The 26,688-nt window shown below is 45.1% G+C and overlaps 5 protein-coding genes across 10 annotated transcripts; 3 read left to right on the forward strand and 2 right to left on the reverse strand.

The window, feature by feature from the left end:
* Window positions 1-310: 310 nt before the first annotated feature.
* On the forward strand, window positions 311-11,399 carry LOC125987909 (ATP-dependent RNA helicase DDX3X). Of its 3 annotated transcripts, XM_049752477.2 has the most exons (20): window positions 311-633; window positions 2,220-2,271; window positions 2,491-2,538; window positions 2,746-2,799; window positions 2,874-3,077; window positions 3,165-3,267; window positions 3,343-3,456; window positions 3,746-3,845; window positions 3,924-4,059; window positions 4,121-4,218; window positions 4,334-4,432; window positions 4,509-4,669; window positions 4,934-5,078; window positions 5,161-5,305; window positions 5,468-5,518; window positions 5,884-6,065; window positions 6,359-6,476; window positions 6,544-6,697; window positions 6,783-6,907; window positions 6,983-11,399. In XM_049752477.2, the coding sequence occupies exons 1-20, from the start codon at window positions 589-591 to the stop codon at window positions 7,060-7,062; spliced, it is 2,214 nt and encodes a 737-aa protein (XP_049608434.1). In that variant the 5' UTR covers window positions 311-588; the 3' UTR covers window positions 7,063-11,399. The 3 variants fall into 3 exon arrangements, with proteins under 3 accessions (XP_049608434.1, XP_049608435.1, XP_049608436.1); XM_049752478.2 differs by lacking the exon at window positions 2,491-2,538; XM_049752479.2 differs by lacking the exon at window positions 5,468-5,518 and having other exon boundaries at window positions 312-633.
* Window positions 11,400-11,619: 220 nt separating this feature from the next.
* On the reverse strand, window positions 11,620-15,919 carry LOC125987911 (dTDP-D-glucose 4,6-dehydratase). 2 transcript variants are annotated; one of them, XM_049752482.2, is made up of 11 exons: window positions 14,071-14,286; window positions 13,919-13,985; window positions 13,764-13,832; window positions 13,569-13,659; window positions 13,349-13,497; window positions 13,181-13,279; window positions 13,041-13,100; window positions 12,826-12,869; window positions 12,587-12,752; window positions 12,373-12,526; window positions 11,620-12,301 (listed from the first exon to the last, which is right to left on the reverse strand). In XM_049752482.2, the coding sequence occupies exons 1-11, from the start codon at window positions 14,115-14,117 to the stop codon at window positions 12,204-12,206; spliced, it is 1,044 nt and encodes a 347-aa protein (XP_049608439.1). In that variant the 5' UTR covers window positions 14,118-14,286; the 3' UTR covers window positions 11,620-12,203. The 2 variants fall into 2 exon arrangements, with proteins under 2 accessions (XP_049608439.1, XP_068505322.1); XM_068649221.1 differs by lacking the exons at window positions 13,919-13,985; window positions 14,071-14,286 and adding an exon at window positions 15,787-15,919.
* On the forward strand, window positions 14,560-17,953 carry gpr180 (G protein-coupled receptor 180). Its single transcript, XM_049752480.2, has 10 exons — window positions 14,560-14,903; window positions 15,073-15,216; window positions 15,588-15,682; window positions 15,802-15,907; window positions 16,013-16,193; window positions 16,285-16,334; window positions 16,412-16,569; window positions 16,627-16,815; window positions 16,890-16,967; window positions 17,077-17,953. Exons 1-10 carry the CDS (start codon window positions 14,765-14,767, stop codon window positions 17,230-17,232), a joined length of 1,296 nt encoding a protein of 431 aa, XP_049608437.1. The 5' UTR covers window positions 14,560-14,764; the 3' UTR covers window positions 17,233-17,953.
* Window positions 17,954-17,995: 42 nt separating this feature from the next.
* gart (phosphoribosylglycinamide formyltransferase) lies at window positions 17,996-25,071 on the forward strand. 3 transcript variants are annotated; one of them, XM_049753824.1, is made up of 22 exons: window positions 18,007-18,093; window positions 18,350-18,422; window positions 19,534-19,683; window positions 19,750-19,845; window positions 19,916-20,090; window positions 20,326-20,437; window positions 20,515-20,583; window positions 20,755-20,880; window positions 21,052-21,139; window positions 21,211-21,465; window positions 21,549-21,780; window positions 21,928-22,022; window positions 22,100-22,209; window positions 22,311-22,509; window positions 22,574-22,825; window positions 22,935-23,087; window positions 23,261-23,464; window positions 23,530-23,667; window positions 23,733-23,863; window positions 24,348-24,489; window positions 24,573-24,688; window positions 24,754-25,071. In XM_049753824.1, exons 3-22 carry the CDS (start codon window positions 19,539-19,541, stop codon window positions 24,949-24,951), a joined length of 3,036 nt encoding a protein of 1,011 aa, XP_049609781.1. In that variant the 5' UTR covers window positions 18,007-18,093; window positions 18,350-18,422; window positions 19,534-19,538; the 3' UTR covers window positions 24,952-25,071. The 3 variants fall into 3 exon arrangements, with proteins under 3 accessions (XP_049609780.1, XP_049609781.1, XP_068506005.1); XM_049753823.1 differs by lacking the exon at window positions 18,350-18,422 and having other exon boundaries at window positions 17,996-18,093; window positions 24,573-25,071; XM_068649904.1 differs by lacking the exon at window positions 18,007-18,093 and having other exon boundaries at window positions 18,329-18,422; window positions 24,573-25,071.
* n6amt1 (N-6 adenine-specific DNA methyltransferase 1) lies at window positions 23,925-26,399 on the reverse strand. The gene is made up of 7 exons (XM_049753825.2): window positions 26,089-26,399; window positions 25,932-26,021; window positions 25,788-25,878; window positions 25,639-25,722; window positions 25,417-25,558; window positions 25,224-25,353; window positions 23,925-24,969 (listed from the first exon to the last, which is right to left on the reverse strand). The coding sequence occupies exons 1-6, from the start codon at window positions 26,238-26,240 to the stop codon at window positions 25,238-25,240; spliced, it is 675 nt and encodes a 224-aa protein (XP_049609782.1). The 5' UTR covers window positions 26,241-26,399; the 3' UTR covers window positions 23,925-24,969; window positions 25,224-25,237.
* Window positions 26,400-26,688: the final 289 nt, after the last annotated feature.

Genomic DNA, 26,688 nt, shown 5'->3' on the forward strand with positions numbered 1-26,688 from the left:
CAATCAAAATGACCTGGCACCAGAATAAAAATCTACCTTGTATTTTTCAATCTTGAGAAATAAAATTTGCGATTGCAAAAACAAGCTAACGAATTTTGCGATAACGTGCAGAAAAACAATTTACGGAAAGACGGTACATATCCGGGTAATTTTATCACTATGTTAAATACAAACATATTCTCCTCCGACGATTTAAAATACAAAAGATTATTATTTTATGCTCACCTTCGCTAATTTTTAAACGTTCCACAAGACTTTTATTTTACCTTTATTTTCCACCATCACCGGATGTTTTTTTTTTCTGTTTTGTTCACGCGTGCTTTCTTAACACATCTTCATTCCCAGCTGTAGAACAAATCGACATCAGCTGGGTTTGCATCAAGTACCACCTTGGTGACCAACGTTGTGTAATTCTAAGCAAATTTCAGCGTGCGTTCTGCAAAGTGTCGACTATTCTTGCAAAGCTGCCGAATATCTCTTTTGTCGCGGCGAGGCACGCGACAAAGGGGCGATAACATTACATCGAACCCCGGCAAACAAAGAGGTCTTTTTCTCAACGTCAACATTTTTCCTCCATATTCCATAGTGATGAGTCATGTGTCCGTCGAGAATGTCCATGGTCTAGAACAACAGGTAAGCAGCGTTTGATGTTTCTCGTGGCGTCATACGAGGGGGAAAAAAAAAAAGTCTTAGAATGATGTTAGCTTACTGGCTAACAACCGCTAGCGAGATGCTATCGTGCTAATGGGAGCGCTTCAGTCTGCGACTTTCCTGACGACAAGTGACGACCGGTCAAGCTGTTATACGTATTTCCCGCAATATTTTTGACGTAACCTTTGTATTTAACACCCCCGAAAATACTTTTATCCAAACGCATCTTTTTGTGAAGCATAAAATGATGCTTGATGCAGGAAAAAGTGATAGCTAAATAACGGCGGCCTCCGTCGGCGCGACGCGGTGAGCATATGCAACGCACCCGTCTGCTATTATCTCACTGCGTTTGTCTTGCAGCTCGACACAAAATAAAATGGAGGTGCGCTAAAGCTTAGCCTGTGGAGCTGAGCGCTCTAAATTCTGCATTTGACAGCGCGTCACACTTTGCTGTCAAAGGCAACAAGCTTTTTTGTGCTCGTATGCGTCGCGAAAATGTTCAATTATTCTGCGTCACTAAGAGAAGCCATCCATCCGACTGTCAGTGTGCTTGGTTAACCAGTCAAATCAAAAGATTCCGAAAATTGTCCTCGTATTGCCCAGTTAATTAAATATAAGGCGCAGAATTGCAGATTACAGAAATGATATTTGATGTCTGGCATTTGCAATATAAGATGATTCAGTGAAGGACTTAATACTGATTTTAAACCCACGCACTGGATGGTAAATGGCATCCAGGCACAGTGCAAAAGTCTTGGGACACCATTGATTGAGATCATTTTTGTAATGATCGTTTTTCCCCAACCATTCATTTTAACATTGTTAAATTGTCAATAGAGAATACTGGCTTTGTGTTCTAAAATTGATTTCCATTTTGATGTTATTCAGGCAGTTTTGTTGAAATGTATGTATTAAAGTTAGTGTTTTTGTGCCAAAGCCAAATAGTAAAAAATATATAATTGATATATATAATTATTATATAATTAAATATAATTAAAATGTAATTATGACAGGTTTAATTGTTTATGTCTGACACTTTACGTTGCTGGCATTGGTAGACAAACAAAGGATATGGCACATATTTTGTAGTAAGAATTTTTTTTATATATATACTATTTGCCTTGGTCATACACTTTCAAAAATGAATGGTGAAAAACAACCTAATTTGGGTGAAAAATTGGACTGTGACCCAACTATTTTTTTTTTTTTTTTTACTGAACCACCCAGCAAATTGGGTTTTCTTTTTTACAAAAAGGTCTAGTCAACCTTGAGATACTGTCGGTGACTCAATTTCTATGTTTTTCGGGACACAAGCTCAAATTTGAGGTACGATTGCGTCACAAGTCGACCGGTTTGTTTTTCCCAGTTGAAATTCAAACTGAACACGAAACCAAGAGAATTGACACAATGTGTCTATAAAACAGCCACAGCATTGCCTCACTTGGCTTAATGCTATTCCAAATATTGTTCCTCACATTCGATTAGATAAGGTCATGCCTTGTATTTTTATGATACATGTAAAAAAAAAAACAAATATAAAAGACTTTTTTGTGTGTTTCCAACTCCAGCTTGCTGTCCTAGACTTGAATGTGGCAGACGGACAAGGTGGTGGCCCCAACAGTAAGCGCTTCCTATGTTCTTGCAAGTTTGATCGGGTAATCGGTAATCGCAAACTCTTCTGATAAAAGTTAGGGATGCCTCAGAGGCAACCGCAACGGGCCGTAACGTGGCGTTGTGAATTCTCATCCACAAATTGTTGCATTGAGGATGTTTTTAGATTTTGATTGCCCTACTTACTGATTTATTAGAACGAGGCTGATGTCTCTCTCGTGTCTGCAGGAAGATACATTCCTCCACATTTACGGAACAAAGATGGTCCTAAAAATGGTGAGGAGCAGCAATTTAGTGCTTCTTCCAACAAAATACTTTTTCTCTGAGTCCTCGAGGCCCCAACGTGACTCAGAATGCTACGTTTTTGTAAAGCTAACTTGATGCATTCGCTTCACTGCTATCTCACCATTTTACATCGTGTCGTTTGTAACCGACCGAACCGTTGGTGAAACCACCGTCGTCTTTTTCGTCTTCTTCTTCTAGGAGGAAATGTGTTCGCTGCCAGGGCAGGCTACACCATCGCACCTGCCGCCGCCTGTAAGAAGCTTCTCGGCTCAATTTGAAATCTCTCGGCGTCACTTCTGAACTAATTGTTGTCTTCATCTATCCAGTCGGTTGGGATGGCGGCCGCGGCAACTTTGTCAACGGCTACCACGACAACCGCATGACCGCCGGGAACGCTTACAACCGCGGCCCGCCTCGTATGGAGCGGGGCCGAGGGGGCATGGGCGGCTATCGCGGCAACAGAGGCGGCGGCTCCTTCAATCCCATCAACCCCGCTCAGCCTATGGGCTTCGGCTTGTACGAAAACAAAGGTGGCCGTCCCCGTTCGGACCGCGTGTAATTATTTGTGCAGTCGGCGAAACTTGACGACCTCTTGTTGTCTTCCGGGACCTCGTCAGACGCTGGTGGTTGGAACACCGCCAAGGACGCCTACAGCAGCTTCGGAAACAACAGAGGAAAGTCGGCTTTCTTCAACGACAGAAGCAACGCAAATCGTACACGGTGAGATGATCGGGAATTGGAGTCACGTCATGATTAAGGTTGCGTTTGTGTGACTTTTTTTTTTTTTTGGGCTAGGTTCGACCATGGTGGCTACAGTGGTGGCGGGGGAGGAAACAGCCGCTGGGTGGAGGAAGCCTGCAATGATGGAGACTGGTCCAAACCGACGCCGCTCAACGAACGACTCGAGCAGTAAGTGGAAGAGAGAGAAACGGGTTTCGTATGGAGAAACGCAAGATGGCTATGTCGTTTGGTGAATTAAGGGAAATGTTTTCACGTTATTTGTCCAGCGCTAAAAATCCCGTCTCTTGGTAATGTCTTGCGTAACCCTACGTGGATTAGGCAGTAGCCAGCTAACAAAATTTCCAAAGCCACATTTTTTGGGAACGTGTATGTAATTCTCCAATGCCCGGCGTGAGCACGTTAAATACGCTTAGGACAATAATCCGCAAGTTCAACTCTCCACTTTTCTACCCTCTAGTGAGTTGTTCTCCGCCAGCAACACTGGGATTAATTTTGAGAAATACGACGACATTCCCGTCGAGGCCACTGGACAGAACTGCCCTCATCACATCGAGAGTGTAAGTCCGAATGGAAGGTCTTATTTTTTTTTTCCGTTTACAAGTGTGACCTGTTGGCACGCCTTTCTTGTTGCGTAGTTCCAGGACATCGACATGGGGGAGATTATCATGGGCAACATTGCGCTGAGCCGCTACACCCGACCCACCCCTGTCCAGAAATACGCCATTCCCATCGTCAAGTCCAAGCGAGACCTCATGGCCTGCGCACAGACGGGTAGGACATACTCTTTGTGTCTTGAATTGCAGAACCAAGTTGAAGATTTTGCTGTTTCCAGGTTCTGGAAAGACGGCGGCTTTCCTGCTGCCGATTCTAAGTCAAATCTACGCAGAGGGACCAGGAGATGCTCTGAATGCAGCTAAAGCGTCTGGGCAGGTATGGAAAAGGATGCCACACATTGGATCTAAATGTGACTTTTCTTCTTGTCACTATTTCTGCAGTTCCATCTGCTTATTTAAAATCCTTTGGTAATTCTTTTGACATGTTGTAGGAGAATGGAAAATACGGCCGTCGTAAGCAGTACCCCATTTCTCTGGTCCTGGCCCCGACTCGAGAGCTGGCGCTACAGATATATGACGAAGCTAGGAAGGTAAGTTTCCATATAACAGAATGTAAAAAATAAAACTCTGCTTTGAAAAAAATGTCGTCGTCTTATTGCGTTGTAGTTCTCATACCGGTCCAGAGTGCGCCCTTGCGTCGTGTACGGAGGAGCAGACATTGGCCAGCAGATCCGAGATCTGGAGAGGGGTTGTCACCTGCTGGTGGCCACGCCTGGAAGGCTGGTGGACATGATGGAGAGGGGCAAGATTGGACTGGACTATTGCAAGTAAGATACGGACGGACTGACACGAGAGCTCCGTCCGCCAGGAGAGCTTTTCATTGACGTTTTCATTCAAGACAAAATGGCCGCCCCTAGAGACCATAGATTCATATTAATCAGAGAGCTGTGTTTATTGCCATTTCAATATTAAATTGAAGTTGTAAAGATAATTAAGGCCTAAATAAATATTCTAAAAGATCACAATGGAAATATATTCAAACATTTAGAGCACATGTGTGATTGACAGCTGGACATCTGCTTTTTCTCCAGGTATCTTGTCCTGGATGAGGCGGATCGGATGCTGGACATGGGCTTCGAGCCTCAGATCCGGCGCATCGTCGAACAGGACACCATGCCGCCGAAAGACATCCGGCAGACCATGATGTTCAGCGCCACCTTTCCCAAAGAAATACAGGTGCGTCCGTTCGTCCTCGCCATGACTCACGTGGAAGCAACCTCACTGGAGCAAAAGCCGCCACTCCGGCTCGCCCCTACAGATTCTAGCCAGGGATTTCCTGGATGACTACATCTTCCTGGCGGTGGGGCGAGTGGGCTCCACCTCTGAAAACATCACTCAGAAGGTGGTTTGGGTGGAAGAGAGCGACAAGAGGTCTTTTCTCCTGGACCTGCTCAGTGCTACAGGTGAGACGGTCACGAGGCACCGTCGGTCTTCTATCCCGCTCGCGACGTTCCACATAAACACACGGGCACCAAAAAAAAAATAAAAAACAGACGCACATGGTTGCTGTACTGGCGCGAGGGCGGTCGTTGGGTGTTGATGGTTTGGTGTGGTTTTATCCCAAGTCATCCCCAGCGAAGTGCAGGACAATACTGGAGAGAACATGGAGAAGCCTGGTAAGCTCTATACCAGAGAAACTCACATCCACGTTATTTTTATTTTTATTTTTTTTGTTACGGCAAGTTTGCCTATCCGCCTGCGATCGCCATTTTAATTCTCATCGGTTCCGTGCATCCCGGCATGAGTCGGATCCGTAGTCCAACACGCCAACCGTTTGGATTCCAAAAGTCATCTGCTCGGCTTTTCAATCAGTGGTCATATTTTTTTTTATGTATTTCTGCTTGTTTTCATCCATGCGTCCTGCAATGCATGTTTGTCACTTGTCATCACCCACATAAGCAGCTGTCGGATTTGAACCGAGGTGGCCAAAAGGAAGAAAGGATTTGAGTTCATTTGCAGTTTCTTTTTTTTGGCCGACTAGGGAAGGACTCGCTGACTCTGGTATTTGTGGAGACCAAAAAAGGCGCCGACGCCTTGGAGGACTTCCTCTACCGGGAAGGTTACGCCTGCACCAGCATCCACGGCGACCGTTCCCAGAGGGACCGAGAGGAGGCTCTGAACCAGTTCCGATCCGGCAAATGCCCCATCCTGGTGGCTACCGCTGTGAGTAAAAATTCAATTTCGGGAAATACAGCCCAGCACCTGTAGTAGGCGCATGTGGTTTAGAACATAGGTGTCAAACTCAAGGCCCGGGGGCCAGATATGGCCCGCCACGTCATTTGATGTGGCCCGCAAGGACAAATTGTGCATCAACTTTATTTGTCAATACTGAAATTACAAATTGTCTTCACTTTTAAATTTATTTTTTTTTTTTTTTTATCATCATTAATTTTTTTTAAATATTTGTTACCAAAAATGAGTTTCCTGGTTTAGAGGCTTCCGTCGCTATCTCTCAGGTTGCAGCTCGCGGTCTGGACATCTCCAACGTGAAGCACGTGATTAACTTCGACCTGCCAAGTGACATTGAGGAGTATGTCCACCGTATTGGACGCACAGGACGAGTAGGAAACCTGGGTAAGATTGTCACCGGACGCTAAATAGCGAGTCGCCGTGCTTCCAATAAGGCTTCTTTTTTCCTCAGGACTGGCCACGTCATTCTTCAACGACAAGAACGGGAACATCACTAAAGACCTGCTAGACATTTTGGTAGAAGCCAAACAGGAAGTTCCTTCATGGCTGGAGAGCCTGGCTTATGAGCACCAGCACAAGAGCAGCAACCGCGGACGCTCTAAGAGGTCCGCCGACGCAGTTTCCTCTCATTGATTCGGATTCTGTAGATGCGTCGCCTCGTCCTCCAAAAACTGGAATTTGGTTTTGCAGGTTCGCCGGTGGTTTCGGAGCACGCGACTATCGTCAGACGGCCGCCGGGGGCAACGCCGGAGGTTTCGGAGGGCGTGGCGTTCGGAACCAAGCGGGACACGGAGGAGCCCGTGGCTTTGCAGGAGGTGCGGCTGTACTTTTTACGATTGTTGTTGTTACGCTGGCCGAGCGTCCGCATTACCTCCATTTTGCCTCCGCAGGTGGTTTCGGAACCTTCTACACAAGCGACGGTTACGGCGGCAACTACTCGCACTCTCAAGTTGACTGGTGGGGCAACTAGACTTTATTTTTTTCTCTCTCTCTCTCTTTCTCGCTTTCACACGCATATTTTGTCCCCTCCCCACTCAGCTGTCTTCCTTTCTCAACTCTGTTGTCTTCAGCCCATCTGCTGCCCTAGTCAACATTTAGAAACCTCTCTCTGCATGCAATTATAAATATACTCATCATACAACTCCCTCCCTCCCGCACATCATCCCTGGACAGTGTAATCGGAATTTTATTTTGTGGTAAAATCTCACATCAGACAGTCTACATGGCAAAGGGATTTTTCTTCCATTTGGTTCTTTTCCAACATTCCCGCCGTGGGATGCTTTCTGCGTCACTTTCCGTATTTCAATTTTGGCTCCATCCTTTTTTTTTTTTATGCCTTGACCCAGTCACACAGGCTTCCTTCGAGTGAGCCTCTCCCCCCACCCACGAGTCATCTTTTGTGTTTAATGCATGTCCACTGACTGAGGAAGAAAAACAAAACAAAAAAAAACAGCACTGAGACATGAAACAAATTCAGACATAGGGAACTGCTGGCTGAGGCCTCCTTCTGGAAGAGAGGCCACTAATATTGCTCTTAGTTTTAATTTTTATTTTATACGTTTTCTTTTAACCGGAGTGCAGAAGTGCAGACGTCTCGGAAAGATGTCTGAGGAGAACCCAGGGCATTCTGGTATGGGAAATTTGATTGGCTAGCAAGCATATTTGCCCTTCACTTGAAACGTCAGCTAACAGAATCATAGGACTTGGCAAAAATGAACAACAAAGGAAGATCATTTTGTTTCTGTACTGTGCCTTCAAGAATTCGAGCATTGGCTTCTCTTATTTCCGTTCTGTGAAAAACATTTAATGTCATGTATGGGTTTGTTATCTTGATTTCTCTTTGGAAGGAAACAAGTTAGACTTGAACTAAATCAAACCTTGGCAAAACAAAACTAAACTTTGTAAAAACTGCCGTGAGGAAACTCAAAAACGTGTTTCCTCATGATCTGACCCCCGGTTCTTAATAAAGCTTCGTGCTTCTCGAACTCGGATGTCAAACCTGCAGCTCTGCTTTGAGCATGAAGTCGAGACGTTCCACGCATAGTCGCCAAAAGTTGGTATTTCAGTCGTCGGGCCACTGAGGGCGAATCGGACTCTGTATCATTAATAAGTTCCATTGGTGAGTGCCCAAGTCTGTTGTGCCAACTCTTGGCCTCCTTATGCTTCTGGGAACCTGACTCCGCCTCCACCCACAAACTTTTGAAGCCCTTTTTGGCCAAAAGTGTCTTTGAAGGGGAAACACAACTAAAAAGACTCAGAGATCCAAAATTCCCTGCTCACTCTATCCTGGAGAGTCACATAAAGAGTTTTCTCTTACAAAAGGAACAAAAAAGAAAAAAAGTCATTCCAGTATTTTGTTGAGTGTTTTTGGATTAGTTGCGGTCGGGGGATGAATGCATACATCGGGCCCAAATGTTTCCCGGCAGAGGTTCGGAATGGCTTGTTGACTTTTCAAGGTTTGAGATCGGCTCCGTCGGTTTCTGCAAACCACACTTTGACGATATTAGGGCAGGTGGTGAGTTGCCCCGCTAGACACGAAAACGCAGCGAAATGAGGACTTGCCACCGTTGCACGTGGCCCTGCCGTGGAACCAGGCCTCCACCTTCCTGTGTGATGGCAAAAATCAGGGTGTGAATGTATTTAGTTAACGTGGAGATCTGAAAGGATCCTGCATGTAGATAACGTGTAAATAGTTGCAATTTGGCGAGCGGAAATGTGCTTGGGTCACTCACTGCTGGGGATTGATATTGTCCGGAGACCTCACTTCAGTGGATAATTTAAATCCCAAAAAGATTTTCTCCAAATTGCCCATGCAGCAAAATTGTGGGTGATGACTATTGGACATATGCAAGTGTTGTTGTTGTTTTTGGTCAAGCAAAAACGAGTCTTTCAAGCATTTTTTTTTTAGTTAATGCTGATATTTTTTTAACCCCCCTGTCCTTTTTGTGTTTCCTTTATTGATCTGCGTTACATTGGGGAGATAGTCTTTTGTTTACTTGCAGTGGGAGAAGCTCCGAATGAATCCCATGAAAGGTGGTTACGCCCTCTAGTGGCAAGATGATGTTTGCGGAGATGTCAGACAGATTCTACCCTCGTGTAGGGCTGAATTTACTCCGAATTTCAGTCCTTGTAGTTGAGCTGCAAGGTTGGCTTGCAAATGACAATCGGTTCAATTGTCGTTCCATCAATCACGCGTTTTCCACCTCCCCAGGTTTTGGTGACACCTGGCGCAAACCCCGCCCACTCCAATTTAACTTCAACAGAGCTCTTTAGATGGCTTGTACGCACTTTGCTGTCATGAACACTGACGTGCTCGGTGCCTTGAAATTCTTCCTTACAGACTGAAACGTTTGCGTGACACTTCTCGTAAATGTCTCCAACCTGTAACGTTGTTTATTAACCAGCAGGGTTCCGCCTGCTCATTTTTAGCATTTAGCTCAAAGCACTGATTGCACAGTTTCTAGCATAGCTGTGGGGTTTTCTGCTTTTCCTAGTCCGTCGTTGCCATCTCGTGGTAAAGATCGTCACTCATAGCCTCCATAGAGAATCACTTACCTTTCGATGCCTTAAAATTCAAGACCGATCGTCCGAATACATTGGTTACGCTCGATACCGTGTCGCCGTGGAGTTTTGTTTGTATCAGTGGCAGGAAATTCAGCGCTTCTGTGATAGCTCAACAGACTCTTGAGAGGTGTTTAGTGTCGGGGGAACAATTTAATGGTGCTATGCTCCCTTTGCTGCGGCCTGCAGGCCTTCCGTTTGTAGAAAGACTGAAAAATCCCACTCGGTTTTTACCAAGTTCTTCTGTAGCACAGGGTCCTCCGTGGGCTTGGCAAGTGGTCCATACGTTTGTCGTTGCCAAAAGAAGGACGACTCGGTAGTGATGTACGAAAATGTTTGCGTGTGTGTGTGTGTGTGTGTGTGTGTTTGGAAAAGGATGTTGCAGATGTGAATCTCTGCGGGGACCGGTTTGAGTTGTAGTTCAGAACAACGGCCAGATTCAGCTGTTTGCACCCAAAGTTCTTGAGTCTACTTTCGCTAGTTTGTGTAATTTATCAAAACATTTTTGAGAAATATTTATTTTTATAAGCCTAGTGCAAGTGTTTGAGGAAAAAAAAAACGATAAAAAAAAAAACGTGACTTGACCAAAAGACGGTGAACAAAAACACTGGCACATGAATGTTGAATGTCATTGGTATGAGTGAAAATTTCTATTTTTCTGGGGTAGTGTGAGCTTTTTAATAACGGCGTAATGGGGTTTCTCTGAGTAGGTCACGACAGTTTCGAGCTGGTCGCCGGCAGATGTGACGTACGAAGAGAAACCGATTACTTTCAAAGTCTCATTGGACTCAGTATCAGATCCACCAACCTGTTTGTACAACGGGTTCCGATGCCAATCATGATGATGATAATACACCATTAGCAGCCATCTTCAATTGGCCCCCCCTAAAAAATTATAATTTGAGACACTTCCACCGAATATGCCAAGGTTTGGATTAAATTGTAAGAAACAAAAACCATTTTGTATATATAAAAAAAAAGAAAAAAACAATACATGCAGTACAAACATGTCCAGATTCGCTCCAAGTCCGTTTTTTTTTCGGTTGTTCATTTGTTTTGACACTTTTCCTTCCTGTTGATACCCTTTGTGTGATTATCTATCAAGTGGGGATGTTAAAAAGTCTATAACACAGAAGTTACTGTGGTTCTATTGCTATGTTGTTGTGATCTGCATATTTTCAGGCGCAGCGTGCTCTTGCGCTCACCGCTGAGCGTCCGGCCAGTCAGGCAATGGGCGAGCGACGTACGATAACTTGATTTTTTTTTTTTTTTTTTTCTCTTTTGCTGTTAAACTGTCGCGGCACCCTTTGCCTCTTTGCTCCAGAATGCAACGGGGCCAACGGGACATGCCTCCGTCGGTCGGTGGCACATTCATATGCAGCCTTTTATATACTAAATTTTGCAAATATAAGTTAATGGCCCTTTAAGTTCTTTCTAAAAGGTAATCTGGGGAAGAAAAAAAAAAATCCCTACGGTAAAACTCGCAGACTGAATTGACTAGACAAAAAATATTTTGGTTTTATTCAAAAATATCCGGTGCATGAAGCAAGCCTGATGTTGTCACCATTATTGACTGGCCAGACAGTTCAGGGTGGACACACAGCGCCACAATCCTGCTAGTTAGTATTTGCTTTATGTATTAGTTTAGCAGTTGTGCACGAAGAGGAGCACTACACTAAGGAAAAACAATATTGTGCATCCATTGTGATTTTACCACAATTAAAGGTTTGGATTTGCAAAACTAAACTGCTTTTGTTTCGTTTTGGCTGTGTGAGAAGCAAGTCGTCCATTTTTTTTTTTTTTTTTTACAATATGTCTAAATAGGGCAGCAATATTAAGTCATTTACTACCATTGGCGGCTACAAACATCCAAGATCCATTTTAACTAGGCTGGCAGTGAATCAAAGTCGAGAACATACTACAATACTTTCTACCTCATTCGCAGAACAAGAAGCACACATCGAAATCATGTCCAAAATAGTTTTATTGCTCATCCATTATGGAGCCTTGTGAAACCTAAAACAAAAATGATCCTAAAGTATTTACAATCATTGCTTTAACTCAAAAGTTGAATAAATTAAAGATAACATTCAGTACTAGATAAATCCAAGATAAGTCATCACACGACCTATTCTCATCTTTCTCGTACTTAACTCAAACGTCAATGAGGTGATGCAATAATTCGACATTGTCTCATTATCTCAGAACATTTCTGCCTCAATGGAATTTCTGCTGGCGGACGCTAGCATGCAAACTGAAAAGCTAGGAACGTGCAATTAGAGGAATGAGCCCCTGGGGTACATTTACCCCCCAGCTGCTAGCGTGTGTTTCCATCAGCGAAAGATCTGGAAAAAAGATCTGGACGACCTGAGCCCAGCTTGGATGGACGGAGGAATGGACAGTAAACACAACTGGTCAGTCGAGGTAAGAATTGAGGTAAAAATTCCACCACTTGTTAATGTCCTCTGATATCAAGTGTGTTCAAGTTGACTTCACAGTGCTTTGGTCAAGTGAGGCTGCGCCCCCTGTTGGTCCAAGGCGGTACCGGCTTCATTCGGACAGGTCTGTATCTTCCAACGTGCTTGGAATTTCTCCCGGGCCCTCCGGTGTGTCCGACCAAAAGTCTGGGTGGTCCTGGTACCATTTGACTAAAAACAAGACGGGTATGAATATTCTGTCTCAGATGTGTGTTCGGCCTGGTTGTGTGTGCTTGCCGTACCAGTCCGTTTGATACCATCAGACCAGGAGACTTCGGCCTTCCAGCCCAACTGCTGAAGCTTTTCACATTTGATAGGGTAGCGGATGTCGACCTTCGGCCTGTCTGGTACGAACTCCAGCCAGTCGTTCAGCTCGGCATCTGGCACGTTTTTTACCTTAAAAAATATACACAGCATTTGTGATGTTTACGTCCAAGACTATCCGTGTCGACCTACCATCTTGACAAGTTCCCTCGCTAGTTGCACTATGGCGATCTCAAAGTTTGAGCCTATGTTGTAGACTTCTCCCACGATCCCTTTCTCCAGAAGCAGAAGGAAGGCGTTGACCGTGTCGTCGACGAACAGGAAATGGCGAGATTTGGGGAGGGTTCCGTGAATGGTACTATGGCGAGGCAGCACAGAGCACAAAAATGGGACGCTGCACGGTGTGACCTTTTCAAAATAAAATCACCTACCATTTTTTGCGCATTTGCAAAAGCGTGAGAAATTTCGGGATGACCTGTGAGAACGACAACACCGGTTATTATAATCCAGCACTGCAACGACCCAAGAGGACAATTTCACTATCATTAGTTTTATTAATAACGTAGGATGTCGTTTTTGTCATTGCATTGAGTAAATATTTGGTTAGTTTGCGTTAACCTTGCACACCACTGCAACTAGTCTGTACCTTCTCGATGTATTGCTTGGGACCGTAGATGTTGTTGCTCCTTGTGATGATGACAGGAAGCTGAAGACAGCAAATTAAATTAATATACCTTCAAATACTATTATATTAAATTTCTACCGAAAGCAACTTCTTCTACGTACCTTATACTTTTCCCAGTGCAACCTGACCAGGTGCTCTGCAGCTGCCTTTGAGGAAGAATATGGATTGGAAGGCTTCATTGGACTGTTCTCATCAAATTCCTGCAAAACAGAGGTGTGTAGACTTTTTATACCACAGCTAAAATGACGACATGAATAAATCCACCAAACCTCATCTAGACTCGATCCGTACACTTCATCACTGCTGGCGTAGATGAAGCACTGAAGCTTGTGGCGTGTCTGAGTGGCAGCTGCTAGTAAAACTCGCGTGCCGTGGATGTTAACGTGCTGGAAAATGGCTGGGCTTTGGAAGGATGAATCTAAGGTAAAACCCAACAAGACCATTGTAGGAAATAGTGTTGTGGTTGCCATAATTCGACTTGCTGCTCACCAACGTGGGTTTTGGCGGCCAAGTGGAAGATGATGTCGATTTTTTGAGAGTTGAAGATGTGGTTCACCAGCTGGGCGTTACATACATCGCCCTGTTAGACAAATCATTCGGTATGATGGAATTTAAACATCTTAACCCACAAGGGGGGCGGAAGGGGTCATTAGGTAACTGTCCGTAACTGCAAAAATTTATTACCTTGATAAAAGTGTAGTTGGCTGTGTTTTTAATGCTGTCCAGACTTCTTGGGCTGCAGCAGTAATCTAGCTGAAAAGATGTCACACAAATTTTGTCGCTATATAAATCTCTGCATTTCCTTTTTTTAACACAGTAAACTGATAACAAAAGCTTACATTATCCAAGTTAAAAATTTTCCATTCGGGATGCTTTTGAACCAGTGAACACACAAGGTGAGAGCCACTGTATGGACAGAGGAACAAATCACTGTAAATAAAGACAAATTTATAATAATTGCAATTGAATGATTTATGTGACGTGGACTCACATAAACCCAGAACCCCCAGTCACTAAAACAGTTCGGATGGAGTCCATCAGTTCCTTCACTTATAGTCTCGTACGCGTATTAATGTTGAAATTGTTATACACGATCGTCTTTGGGTTTCACTTCTAATTTCGTAATCTTGAAAAACACGTTTGTGACAGGAGAGGTTCATGATGGTAAGCACGACAGTAGGTGATGGTTTACGGCAGTGTTGACACGTTGAAAAAGGGGTTGGACAAATGAGCCCCATTTTCTGCTTTCTGATTGGCTGAAAATATATTTTATCAAAAAAACGTTTTTGATTGGGTGGATTCTAAATCCATCATTTTATCAACAGCACCGATTGGACAAAGTCATACCACAAAGCGTACTGACATAGAAACAACATTTCCGAAATATAATGTCAAAATAAACGTTAAGAAAATGACACCTGGTAAAATATAGTGTCACCAACGAGGAATCAAGTTTGTACATTTTGCTGAGGTGTTACGTCTCGTATTATTTTGTCACTTTGCACCATCACGAAAATCCTAAATGGACTACTTTGAGACTTTTAAGAGTATTATCCTTTGACTTCCGCTTTATTTGTGTCCATGCATGTAGCTTGACGCAGAAGGGATGTCACTTGGTTTCGTGGCTCATTGAAGTGATGAGCTAACATTTATTGGCTTAAAACGCAAAAATTACTGCCTGTAAAATGTCGTGTTTAATAACCGCACTTACAGCTGCAGTATTCTTTTCTGCACAGGCTTTCGGGAAAACTGTAACGGGACTTTTTAAGACCGAAGTAGCGAGGCAGCATCAAGGCCAATTCATCACAAAATTCATGTATCAAGGTAAATTAGTTTTTCCTCTGATGTCATCATCCGGATTTTCATTTCCATCTCAACTTATTTCTAGAATGGAAGTTAATCATGACACTTTTTCCAAAAACAATGTTAAGCTGTTGGAAAGAAAGACACATTTAAACGTTCCCCTTGTCCCTGTTTGACATTCTGTGTGTAGGTGCTGATGGTTTGTTGGTCTGCCAACTGGACAACCCTTCACTAGCTGCAGAGAAGGAATCCCGACTGCTGCTGTTTGCAAACGTGGATGAAGATTGGGACAACCTCAGCTGCTCTGAAAGGCTCACCCGTGCCCAGTTCATCAGTAAGAAGTTGCACCAAAAAAATGCAAAACCAGTTATAACAATTCACATGCATATCTCTCCACGTCTGCTTCAACCTCTAAAAATATCAAAACAATCACACTAATATTTGGGACTCTCCATATTTGCTCACTACAAATTAAAATTGCTCTATGAGGAACGCTTACTCTCCATAAATTCTAAATATCGCGGTGATTGTTTTGACAATTTTCTGAGGTTAAAGTGGGCTTAAGTTCATGTGTCAACACATTTTTTTTTTTTACAGCGATTGATAGCATTTTTCTGACATTTTTTTTACATTATTTTTAACATTAACCCAATTCATACCATACAATAAGTTGTGCACTTGTGTGTTTTCCCTCCTTTGCTTCAGTTTCTCTCAATCAAGAAGAACACAACCAGACGATTCTCAAGCAGTCATCCCCGACAGTGTGGACCGCTCTTTATACAGATCGATACACATGTCAGGTAAGTGAAAAAAAAAGGCTGAGTTTACAACTTTTACTGAGCCACGTCATATATTTTACGCTCGCAAAACCTTATAAGACGAGTTGCGGTTTGAATCTGCTTACGATTTCTATCTCCAGGTGGATACAGCGATTCCTTCTCATGGTGACCTCAGATTTACTCTCCTGCTGCTTAATGCCGATTCTGCAGGAAACCCTCTAGAACATTTCAGCGCAGAGGAGGCAGGTTAGACATCCCTTTGTTTAGTCGAGCTCCGATTCGTAGCTTATGAGCCTAAGACAAGAAAAACTAGTCTAAATACGTGATTATTTTGTTTTTGGCATTGTCTAGGTCTCCACACGTTTTACTTCCTCCTACTCCTGGCCTACTTTGTAGCATCTTGTATCTACATTAAGCCACTGTACCAAGCTCTGAGGAAAGGTGGACCCATGCACACGGTCCTGAAGGTGCTGACCGCAAGTCTGGCCTTCCATGGATGCTCGGCCCTTTGCAAGTACATTCACATGGCCAGGTAAAAGAAGTCGTTAGCATTGCAAGCTAAAGCTAGCTACTCAATGCATTTCGTGTGGCCGGCGCTAACATGAACTATTGACATAAATCAGGTACTCCAGAGACGGCGTTGGTATTCCTCTGATGGGCAACCTCGCAGAGTGTATGTCGTTTTTTTTATTTCCCCAAATCAAACCTCGCATACACAAGTAACATCTTGGACTCGTTGCCTGTGCGTAGTCTGGGCCATGGCAGCCCAAGTGTCAATGCTGTACACCTTGCTGAGCCTGTGTGTGAGCTGGAGCCTGAGTCGAGGCCGGAAACCTCAATCGCGACCTCTGCAGTGGGAACAGTCTCCGGCGTCCACGGCCGTCGCCGTCTGTGGAGTCCTCCTGCAGGTGAGCTCGCTTCGCTCAGGTGGTCACGTGACGAGATGTTGACGGTGCCGCCCGCAGGGGGCGCTTCTGCTGTGGGAGCGCTACTCCACGTCCGAGCGCCAACATCACAGCCAGTTGAATCTGGCAAGCATTCTGCTCATCGCCCTGAGGGTGACGCTGGCCCTTCTGCTGGCCTCCATTCTCTACCAAATCATCTCCACTGAGAGGAGCACACTGAAAAGAGACTTCTACCTCTGCTTCGCCAAGGTCACCCGCGCCGAGGCACGACTCGCACCGTGCGGCTCTCCCGGCAGCTCCTCACTCTTGTGTTTTCTTCGCAGGGATCCTTCCTGTGGTTCCTCTGTCATCCTGTCCTCGTCTTCACGTCATTTGTCTTCAATGAGCACCAGAGGGAGAAGGTTTGGCTGCCTTTTAGCTTCATTAGCGGATGTGGCAAATGTTCCTACGCGTGCAGGGACGTGCAGAGGGGTGGCATCCACCTGAGAATCTTTTTGTGGTTTTGTGCAGGTGGTCACCATTGGCGTGATTCTGTGTCAGTCCATCTCCATGGTCATCCTCTACCAGCTTTTTCTGTCTCGCTCCCTCTACTGGGAAGTGTCCTCACTTTCCTCGGTGTCGCTGCCGCTCACAATGTCCAGGACCAACCAGAGGGGTCGCTACTGAGCACCTGTGCTGGCCTGAGGTGGCTTCACCTCCAACTGGAGCACAGGACGAAGACGGGAGACGTCGCTTCGTGGGGGCTGCTGGGCCTTTGCGGTTTTCTTGGAACCAAGTGAAGCTCTTCAGTTTGCTTCAGAGGGAACAAAGGCCGGAACCTCGAGAAGCGCCACCAGCAGTTTGGCTGGACAAAAGCATAAAAAAAACGAAAGTAGATGTTGAACTCTATTTTATTTTATTTTTTTAAAGAAAAGATATATGATACAATACAGGGACTCTTAGAGGAATTTATTTAATACATGGGATTGAGGTTTATAAGAAAACCATTTGGAGTACGAGCTATCAAAAATGTGAATTTTATTGCTGGGAATACACTCATCTCCAAAAGTATTGGTACGGCAAGGTCAAGTTGTTGTATACCAAAGACCCAAATGTCTTCTGTAGATATCAAAAACAACTGAATTGACCTTGCCGTTCCAATACTTTTGGAGGAGTCTACATATCATCTATAGCACGTTTTTTTTCCTCGTGAGTCTATCTCAGAGTCTTTAACCTATTTAAAGTTTCTGAATGCATGTCATGCAAATATCTCCACATCATGTCTGAAAATCTTGTTACTGCTCCATTTTGATGACTTTATGTACAGTTCAAGAAAATGTAACTATTGTTTTATTCTTTATAACCTGTGGATCTATGACCGGAAATAAATTATTTCAGGGAAACAATATATCTATCGTCGATATAGCATCTGTCGAATCAAGCTAGGCGAAAATGATTTATAGAACTACAAGTCCCAAGATGCATCACGCTGTTACACCCCAAGGAAGTTGAGGACCTCTCCCAAAACGCCAGTTTGGACGCAGTAAGGTAAGATGCGGAGCTTTTTATGAAATAATAATCCATAGCAACAATATAGATTCTTACATTGTTGTTTGTTGCACGCAAAAGAACTTATTTAACTTGCGTTAGCATTTAGCACGGCTAAGCGCATCCTTGTCATAAACGGGATCCACGTGGTGTGTAGATGTGCGAGTGTGTTTTGAGCCAGCGTCAATTTTAAAGTTTGTGTGGCTAGCGGGTTTGTTCGTGCAGTCCACGTTTTTTTTTCCTTCCCCTCCTTCAGTCTGCAAGCTGAGAACACGCGTCCGTCTCCTGACCGGGCTCCGGCTAATTCCCGCTTTATCCAAAACTCACAGGTTGGTGTTGCGATGATTCGGGAATGTAACACGTCGCCTACTGAGTTATTTTTTTTTTTGCAAGTTCTAATTTTCTTTTGTGATTATTTTGCTAACGTGATTTTCATTTATTCTCTAGATTTTTTTTTTCCACTCGGTACTTTATAGAAATGCTTGTTTTTTTTCATTTGGTACTAATGCTTTCGTTTAAAGAAATTGGCGTAAGTTTAATTTCTGCAATTTGGTAATAGAACACGATTAAATGTATAAAAATAAGTTGCTTCTAATTTTCCTTTGGGATTATTTTTCTAAAGTGATTTTCAGTTCTTCTATAGATTTCTTTTCTTTTCACTCGGTACTTTATAGAAATACTTGTTTTTTTTTCACTTGGTACTAATGCTTGCGTTTAAAAGAAATTGCCGTAAGTTTAATTTCTGCAATTTGCTAATAGAACAGGATGAAATGTCTTTAAGTCCAAAAATAAAAATGAACTTCTACTGTAAATGACAGACAAACCCCATTGGATAACTTGGCTCAGCAATTACAGGAAAAGAAAAAAAAAACTTGACGTCTTTTACTAAGTAGCGCTCGAAATTTTATTCAAGTACAATGAAGTCAAGTACTTCATTACTTCCCAGTTTGTTCATATACAATATATTTTTCTCGCTAAAAATATCTTCACTCAGCCTAGGATGAACTCTGACTCCGCACTTATTAACTTTTAGGTTAACGAGTATGGTGGCTGCACATAAAGCCCCTAATTGTTGCGCTCGCTCGGGAAAAGGAAGCCAAATTGCATCAGTCTAATCAGAGCGTTTTACTGATGAAATCACATGACGGCAAACAAACGTCACGAGGCTCGTATCCATTGTCCTTTACTGAATTATCAACACGAGGATGCGGTACGAAAGCGTAAAAAAGAATCCAGAAAGTTTACTCCGGTTTTTCAAGTAAAGCCGTCGAGAAGCTTTTGTGTCTTCGTTCTGCCCGATTGAGCCCATCCAAGTGTAACAATACAAGATAATATTAGATCGCAGCTGTCTATAAAGGTCAGCGCTTCCTCGCCGCCCGACCTTTCGTTTGTGTAATTAGACGACATGGAGTCGTGAAAGGTCAATTTCCCATCTCGCAGGTACCATGGCTGAACGGGTGCTGGTGGTTGGCGGAGGAGGGCGGGAGCACGCTCTAGCCTGGAAGCTGGCCCAGTCGCAGCACATCCAGCAAGTCCTAGTGGCGCCGGGGAATGCCGGGACGTTCAATTGCGGCAAAATTTGCAACTCGGGTAAATCAAATTGGACTTCCCGTTTGTGTGGACGATAAAAAATTAACGTCATCATTCTTGCGACAGAGGTGTCGGTGAATAACCACGCCATACTGGCTCAATTTTGTAAAGACCATCACGTGGGGCTGGTGGTGGTCGGACCTGAGGTTCCGCTCGCAGCAGGTAAGTTCAGCGGTTCTCCTCAAGTCTTCCTCTGGTTCTCTCTAACCTCCTCATCGGTTTTGCCACCCAGGTATCGTGGATGACTTGATGGCGGCAGGAGTGCAGTGTTTTGGTCCGACTGCCAAAGCGGCTCAGCTGGAGGCCAGCAAGAGCTTCTCCAAGGCCTTCATGGAGCGACACGGAATCCCCACCGCACGTTATGGCTCTTTCACGGACCCCGAGGCGGCATGCGATTATATCCGCACGTCAGTAGTTCCTAAAATTGTGACTTTGAAGAATATCTGTAAATATTTATTTTTTTCCTCATCAAAAACACATTTCCATTGTTGCTGTTGATATTTTACAGCAGAATTTTTTTTTTTTTTTTTTGATGTGTCATTAAAGTAAAATATTACAAATAAATTAAATAATAAATATTTTTTGGGTGATTTACCAAGAGTCACTATAAAAAAATAAAAATGTCCTTTTTGTGTGACCCAGGGCTGACTTTCCAGCGCTGGTTGTGAAAGCCAGTGGCTTGGCGGCAGGGAAGGGCGTTATTGTGGCGCAGGACAAGGACGAGGCCTGTCGGGCTGTGATGGACATCATGAAGGTGATTTTGCATTTTATGATTGATGAGCAAGTGGATCGTTATCATTTTTTTTTCTTCCTTCAATCACTGCATTTCAGGACCGGGCGTTTGGTGCCGCAGGTGACACGGTGGTGGTGGAGGAGCTTCTCGAGGGCGAGGAAGTATCTGTAAGTTCTTGCTCACTTAAATACAACAGCGCTCTCCAAATGTTTCTGTCCCATAGCAGACGATTAAGAGTCTAAATGTGAACCGAGACACATTTGATATTCAAACTCATTTCAGTCTCCGGCGATCAAGTTTCATGACCTGAAAATAAATATAGCCGCTTGTGTTTACAGTGTCTGTGCTTCACCGATGGCTCCTCGGTGTCGCCCATGCCTCCAGCTCAGGATCATAAACGTCTGCAAGATGGCGATCGGGGGCCGAACACAGGCGGCATGGGAGCGTACTGTCCCACTCCTCAGGTATGTCTCCTCTTAGCCAGGTATTTAAAAAAAAAAAAATCTAGTTTTAATTTCTTTGGGGGGAGAAAAAAAATCACTGCTCTTTCATAATTAGGCAACCAAAATGCCCTTGGCAGAAATTGCCCAAAACTGAAATCCGGAGTCTGCTAAAGAATTCTTTGTGTGACGCAGGTGAGCGACAAGCTGTTGGCGCAGATCCGAGAGTCCGTCCTTCAGAAGACGGTGGACGGCATGAAGCAAGAAGGAACTCCCTACGTTGGCGAGTGCAAATTCAATTACCGACTCGGTTTGACCGACTTTTGTCAACACGGTCGCCGTGTGACTTTCCAGGCGTTCTGTACGCCGGGCTGATGTTGACCCAGCAGGGACCCAAAGTTCTGGAATTCAACTGTCGCTTCGGAGACCCCGAGTGTCAGGTCTTGCTTCCCCTGCTGAAGAGCGACTTGTACGAGGTCATTTTGAACACCGTCAACGGCAAACTGGCCTCCAGCGCCCCCGAGTGGCACAAGGACAAATCTGCCGTTACCGTGGTGATGGCGAGTGCCGGTTATCCTGGCGCTTACAGCAAAGGGGTGCTCCTCACCGGTGAGTGGTTGGAGACCAAGTCCTGAAATGAATAGTGCCAAAAAAAAAAAAAAAATTTCTAACTCCAATGATTGATTCCTCAGGTCTGTCCCAGGTTGAGGAGGCAGGGATTCAAGTATTCCACGCAGGCACAGCGCTGAAGGACAAGCAAGTGGTCTCCAGCGGCGGCCGCGTCCTGACCGTCACAGCGGTCCGCCCCTCTCTGGAGGCCGCGCTGCAGGCGGCCAATCAGGGCGTGGCGGCCGTGGGCTTCCCCGGCGCCGTGTACCGCCGCGACATAGCCCACAAGGCCATTGCCCATTTGAAACAACGCAGGTGTGTTTGAACATTTCATCTTCTGACCTGTTTTACGAATAAACCAACTTTGGATGATCTCGTCGTTGTCGTTTCTTCACTCGGAATGAGCGTCATAAACACTAGGGGGCGTGCCCACTTAGCTGTGATTTGACGTATCTGTGACAGAGGCCTGACCTATAAGGACAGCGGCGTCGACATCGCCGCCGGCAATAAACTCGTGGACACCATCAAGCCTCTGGCCAGGGCAACTTCCCGACCGGGTTAGTTTAGATTAGCAAACCGGTTTTTGTATGCATAAAAAATGAATTTATGTGTTTTGACACTTTATCCTCACCAGGATGTAATGCTGAGCTGGGAGGTTTCGCCGGACTCTTTGACCTTAAAGCGGCAGGGTTCATCGACCCAATTCTGGTTTCTGGCACTGATGGAGTTGGGACCAAACTTAAGGTATGATTTAGATATTTCAATGATTTTATTATATTTTAAAGCTTTATGCATTGGTATTGTGAGTATAGCTGAAAAAAAGTGATTTGTTTGATTTGATTCAGGTTGCTCAGGCTTGCGGGCAGCACGGCAGCTTGGGTCAGGACCTAGTGGCCATGTGTGTGAACGACGTGCTGGCTCAAGGTGCCGAGCCGCTCTTCTTCCTCGACTACTTCTCGTGCGGAAAACTGGACGTCAATGTGACCGCCACGGTTGTCGCTGGTATCGCCAAAGCTTGCGAAATGGCCGGCTGCGCTCTGCTAGGTAAGCAAAGTCCTTGCCGTCGGCATTTCCGTCGTGCTGCCATGTTGTCCTCGTGGATATCCAGGTGGAGAAACGGCAGAAATGCCGGGCGTCTACGGCGCCGGCGAGTACGACCTCGCCGGGTTCTGCGTCGGAGCGGTGGAGCGGGGAGCTCTGCTGCCTCGGCTGGCCGACATCGCCGAGGGGGACCTCTTGATCGGCGTGGCGTCCTCCGGTATCCATAGCAACGGTTTCAGCTTGGTCCGCAAGGTGTTGGAGCAAACGCAACTCAGCTACAGCTCTCCAGCACCTTTTGGCAACCTGGGACAGACTCTTGGTAAGTTTTTCTTTAAACTTCCATCACACTAAAAAAAGTTTGCCATTTGCAAAAAAAAAAAAAAAAAAAGTCGTGCTCAGGACTTTGTCATTGTCACAATGACCTTCAGGGGAGGTTTTGCTGACACCGACGAAGATCTACAGTCGTCTGCTCCTTCCGATCCTGCACAGTGGTGCCGTTAAAGCGTACGCGCACATCACCGGCGGAGGACTTTTGGAAAACATCCCGCGGGTTCTACCCCAGGAGCTGGCTGTCGATTTAGGTGAGGCACACATGACGTGGAATCAAGTGTATGGAGATTATTGTTCATTTATTTAATCATTTTCTCCGTGAAACTTAACTCAGCCTTCTGGTCCAACTTACTCTCACCACCATATTTTATTGGCCATTTTATTTTGATATTATATTATAGGTTGGTATTTGTTTTTTTTCCAGATGCCTCTCGTTGGAGCATCCCTCCAGTATTTACCTGGCTTCAAAAGGAGGGTGGCCTGAGTGAGCACGAGATGACTCGCACCTTCAACTGCGGCCTGGGTGCGGTCCTGGTGGTCGCCCCCGTGGATGCTCAGAGGGTCTTGCGGCAGCTTCAAGCCCAGGAGGAGGCCTGGATCGTCGGGGCGCTCGCTCACAAGCCACCTGGTGAGACCCCGAGCGTCCAGAACCTCCCTAATGGGAGATATTATAATGTTAATGGGGTATTGCAGGTGCCGAGTCCGTGGTGGTCCGCAACCTCAAACACAGCCTGCTGAACGCCGGTCCAGCCGCTAAAAATGGCAGTTCTCTCTGCGATAGCAGCATTCCTCATAAGAGGACCAAAGTCGGGGTTCTCATCTCAGGAACAGGTTTGTTTATTATTTTACGATGTGAAGTCATGGAGATTATAATTATTATCGGCGGTCTCCTCCAGGAACCAACCTTCAAGCACTGATCGAGCAGGCCAAGCGCCCGTCGAGCTGCGCAGAGATCGTGGTTGTCATCTCCAACAAGCCGGGGGTTCAGGGTCTCAAGAGAGCCGCGCTGGCCGGCATCCAGACACGGGTACTCGTTTTATTATGATGTTTATCAAATGCTCGCTTCTCAAAAATTGGTAAAAAAGAAGTCTTGGCAAGTCAGCTTTATTTCAGTAGGACAACTCAATGTGTGTCATGCAAGTAAAGCGAAAGCAGAAACGTAACAGGTAGAGAAAGTTAATTACTAATTAAAAATTATTTGACATTTAAAGTAATAAAACTGTGAAAAGGAAAAAATATTTAAAATGTTTAAATAATTTCAAGGTATGGGTTAAAAAAAAAGCTACATTTTTAAAAGCATTTACACTGAGATTTGTAATTTATTTTGACTAAAAAGAGTTTCATTCACTCAGTATGTGATTGATTTGTTCTCAAGCTCTTTTCAACTTTTTAAATTGGTTAATGTGTATAAATAACCAATAGTGTGGATTATTGAAAAACTCTGAAATGAACCATATTTGGAAATAAGAGATTTACGTGTACACTAACAAAATGTGTTTGATTTCCACGAGGTGGTTGACCACAAACTGTACGGGAGCCGAGCAGAGTTTGACGGCACCATCGACCGAGTCCTCGAAGAATTCGGGGTGGAGTTGGTGTGTCTGGCCGGATTCATGCGGATCCTCACGGGATCTTTTGTCAAGAAATGGAACGGTGAGTTGAAGCACACATAATAATCACTCTTGATTCCTTTTTTTTTTTTTTATTCTAAAAATAAAAACATTGTCCCATTTTAGGTAAACTCTTGAACGTCCATCCCTCCCTGCTGCCCTCCTTCAAGGGTGTAAACGCCCAAAAGCAAGCTCTCCAGGCCGGGGTGCGGGTCAGCGGCTGCACAGTCCACTTTGTCGCAGTAAGTCAACCACATTGTCGTCCACGCGTCGCCAAAGCCGAGACGAAACGTCACGTGTCTGTCAGGAGGAGGTGGACGCAGGCGCCATCATCGTGCAGGAGGCCGTACCGGTGTCGAGCGACGACACGGAGGAAAGTCTGTCGGACCGAATCAAAGAGGCCGAGCACAGGGCCTTCCCCGCCGCCATGGAGCTGGTCGCCAGCGGGGCCATCCACCTCAGTGAGGACGGCCGCATCATCTGTAGGTCCAACGTACAGCAGTAGGAAAGGCGTAGTCTGACACTGTTGCAAAATTGGGGGAAGAAAAAAACCATTCCAAATTTGCAATGCTTACCATTTAAATGCAATTCATGCACATTAAAGAAATATTTCTTGACGACGATATATTTTCCCCTGCATGTATTTATTTCATTGCCTTATTCCAATCTACTTTCACCCAAATATTTGCTAGTGACAGGTTAACAATTTGAAAACAACAATGGGAATGATTCTGTTCTATCTTCACGATGACCGTGATTCTGATAAAGGACACTTACCAGTGCCGGCGACTTCACGTATGTTTGCACCTCTGAAAGCGCAGCACTGCGAGCCGCTCGTTCCCGGCTCTGGTCGACAGGTGTGGCTCTCCCCGTAGGCCGTGTCTGCTCAGGATCTGGATGATCTCCTCTAGGATGCCATTGTTAGTTGCAAAGTAAGTATTTATTCATCAAGCTGCATCATCCCAGACACCTGGATCATTCTCAGCGATGGTGACCAAGTAGAACAGCCCTCGACTGGACAGCAACTGCGATACGATTGGTAGAAATCTATCCGTGACCTCACGACCTCGCCTTCCGCCGGCCCAAGCCGCCTCGATGCCCGTGCTGCCCACCTTGACACACCAAGAAAACACACACATTGTGTTCAGTAATCTCACTTTCATGACCTTTCAACTTGAAGAGGTTGGGTCACCTCACTGGACGGTGTGACCACATATGGCGGGTTGAACAGGAGCACATCCACTTGTCCGCTCAAGCGGGGCAGGATACTTTCCACCTAAAACGGAACATCGTGGTCAAACCAGTATCTCACAATGTCAAATTGAGTCTCGGATGTCTGACCAGGTCGGTGACGATGGGCTCAAGCGACACGGCGTTGCGTGATGCCGTCTTGGCGGTGCATAGCGCTGCGGCACGATTCACGTCCGTGCAACTAGGAAACACATTCTTGGTCACATGGAGAGGAGATGATGTGGAGCAACTCACAAATATATGGCTGAGGGTCCAAGCAGGGACGCGAGAAACGCAGACACCACTCCGGAGCCGCTGCCCACCTCCACGCACATGCAAGGCCCACTGAAAGAAAAAAAAAAAAAAAGTTTGCAACATTCAGATGAATCTTGAACAGTCACCTGAGGGTCACCTCATGCGCTTAAGTTCTTCAGCATCCTTTTCCAGGGCATCAATGAGAAGGAAGGAATCCTCCGACGGCTCGTAAACTTCGCTGAATTCTCCCCGCGCGGCGTGATCGTACAGCGGCGTGGGGTAGTTAGCCGACATCCCTTCTCCAGTCATGTGCAGGTTATGGCGCTAATTAGTTCAAATGAAACGCGACACGTTTGATATTTACTTATTAAAACATGTGACGCGTTCTGGTTTACTTCCTAGTACGTCAAGCGTACGCACGCTGGAACGTACGTCAAGACGTCACTGCGTCAACTGGCGTGCCTACGGTAAACGAGAAGGCTCAATTCAAATAGAACCAAGCGCATTCTTACCAAGGTTCCTTGTTTTGACTGACGCAGCAGGTATTGAGTTTCAAACTTTAATATTTTTCAGCAATTCGAAGATCTCGTTCCTGTAGCGTCGGAGTGCTCACAGTTACCCGCTCCTGGAGGCAGCACTTTTGAGAAAATTTGGTAGGCATGTCTCTCATGAGTAGAAAATAAAATGTACGTTCAAGCGACCGTTTTTTTAACACGGTTTTCAAGTCACCTGGCTTGCACACCTCGATTGGGGAGAG

This window comes from Syngnathus scovelli, chromosome 2 (genome assembly GCF_024217435.2).
Source record: "Syngnathus scovelli strain Florida chromosome 2, RoL_Ssco_1.2, whole genome shotgun sequence".
Classification (NCBI taxonomy): Eukaryota; Metazoa; Chordata; class Actinopteri; order Syngnathiformes; family Syngnathidae; genus Syngnathus; species Syngnathus scovelli.

Bases quoted from the DNA above. Each gene is read 5' to 3' on its own strand.
- n6amt1 (XM_049753825.2), bottom strand. From the start codon at position 26,240: ATGACTGGAGAAGGGATGTCGGCTAACTACCCCACGCCGCTGTACGAT. The intron at 25,723-25,787 runs GTCAGACATCCG...GTTCCGTTTTAG, and splicing joins AGCCCATCGTCACCGACCTG to GTGGAAAGTATCCTGCCCCG. The intron at 25,354-25,416 runs GTGTCTGGGATG...ATGGCATCCTAG, and splicing joins CATCGCTGAGAATGATCCAG to AGGAGATCATCCAGATCCTG.
- gart (XM_049753823.1), top strand. From the start codon at position 19,539: ATGGCTGAACGGGTGCTGGTGGTTGGCGGAGGAGGGCGGGAGCACGCT. The intron at 20,438-20,514 runs GTGATTTTGCAT...ACTGCATTTCAG, and splicing joins CTGTGATGGACATCATGAAG to GACCGGGCGTTTGGTGCCGC. The intron at 23,088-23,260 runs GTGAGGCACACA...TTTTTTTTCCAG, and splicing joins GGAGCTGGCTGTCGATTTAG to ATGCCTCTCGTTGGAGCATC.
- gpr180 (XM_049752480.2), top strand. From the start codon at position 14,765: ATGTCGTGTTTAATAACCGCACTTACAGCTGCAGTATTCTTTTCTGCA. The intron at 15,908-16,012 runs GTTAGACATCCC...GGCATTGTCTAG, and splicing joins TTTCAGCGCAGAGGAGGCAG to GTCTCCACACGTTTTACTTC. The intron at 16,570-16,626 runs GTGAGCTCGCTT...TGCCGCCCGCAG, and splicing joins TCTGTGGAGTCCTCCTGCAG to GGGGCGCTTCTGCTGTGGGA.
- LOC125987911 (XM_049752482.2), bottom strand. From the start codon at position 14,117: ATGGACTCCATCCGAACTGTTTTAGTGACTGGGGGTTCTGGGTTTAT. The intron at 13,660-13,763 runs GTAATAAATTTT...TTTGTCTAACAG, and splicing joins CCAACTACACTTTTATCAAG to GGCGATGTATGTAACGCCCA. The intron at 12,753-12,825 runs GTAGGTGATTTT...GCCTCGCCATAG, and splicing joins TTGCAAATGCGCAAAAAATG to TACCATTCACGGAACCCTCC.
- LOC125987909 (XM_049752477.2), top strand. From the start codon at position 589: ATGAGTCATGTGTCCGTCGAGAATGTCCATGGTCTAGAACAACAG. The intron at 2,539-2,745 runs GTGAGGAGCAGC...TTCTTCTTCTAG, and splicing joins CAAAGATGGTCCTAAAAATG to GAGGAAATGTGTTCGCTGCC. The intron at 4,219-4,333 runs GTATGGAAAAGG...GACATGTTGTAG, and splicing joins CAGCTAAAGCGTCTGGGCAG to GAGAATGGAAAATACGGCCG.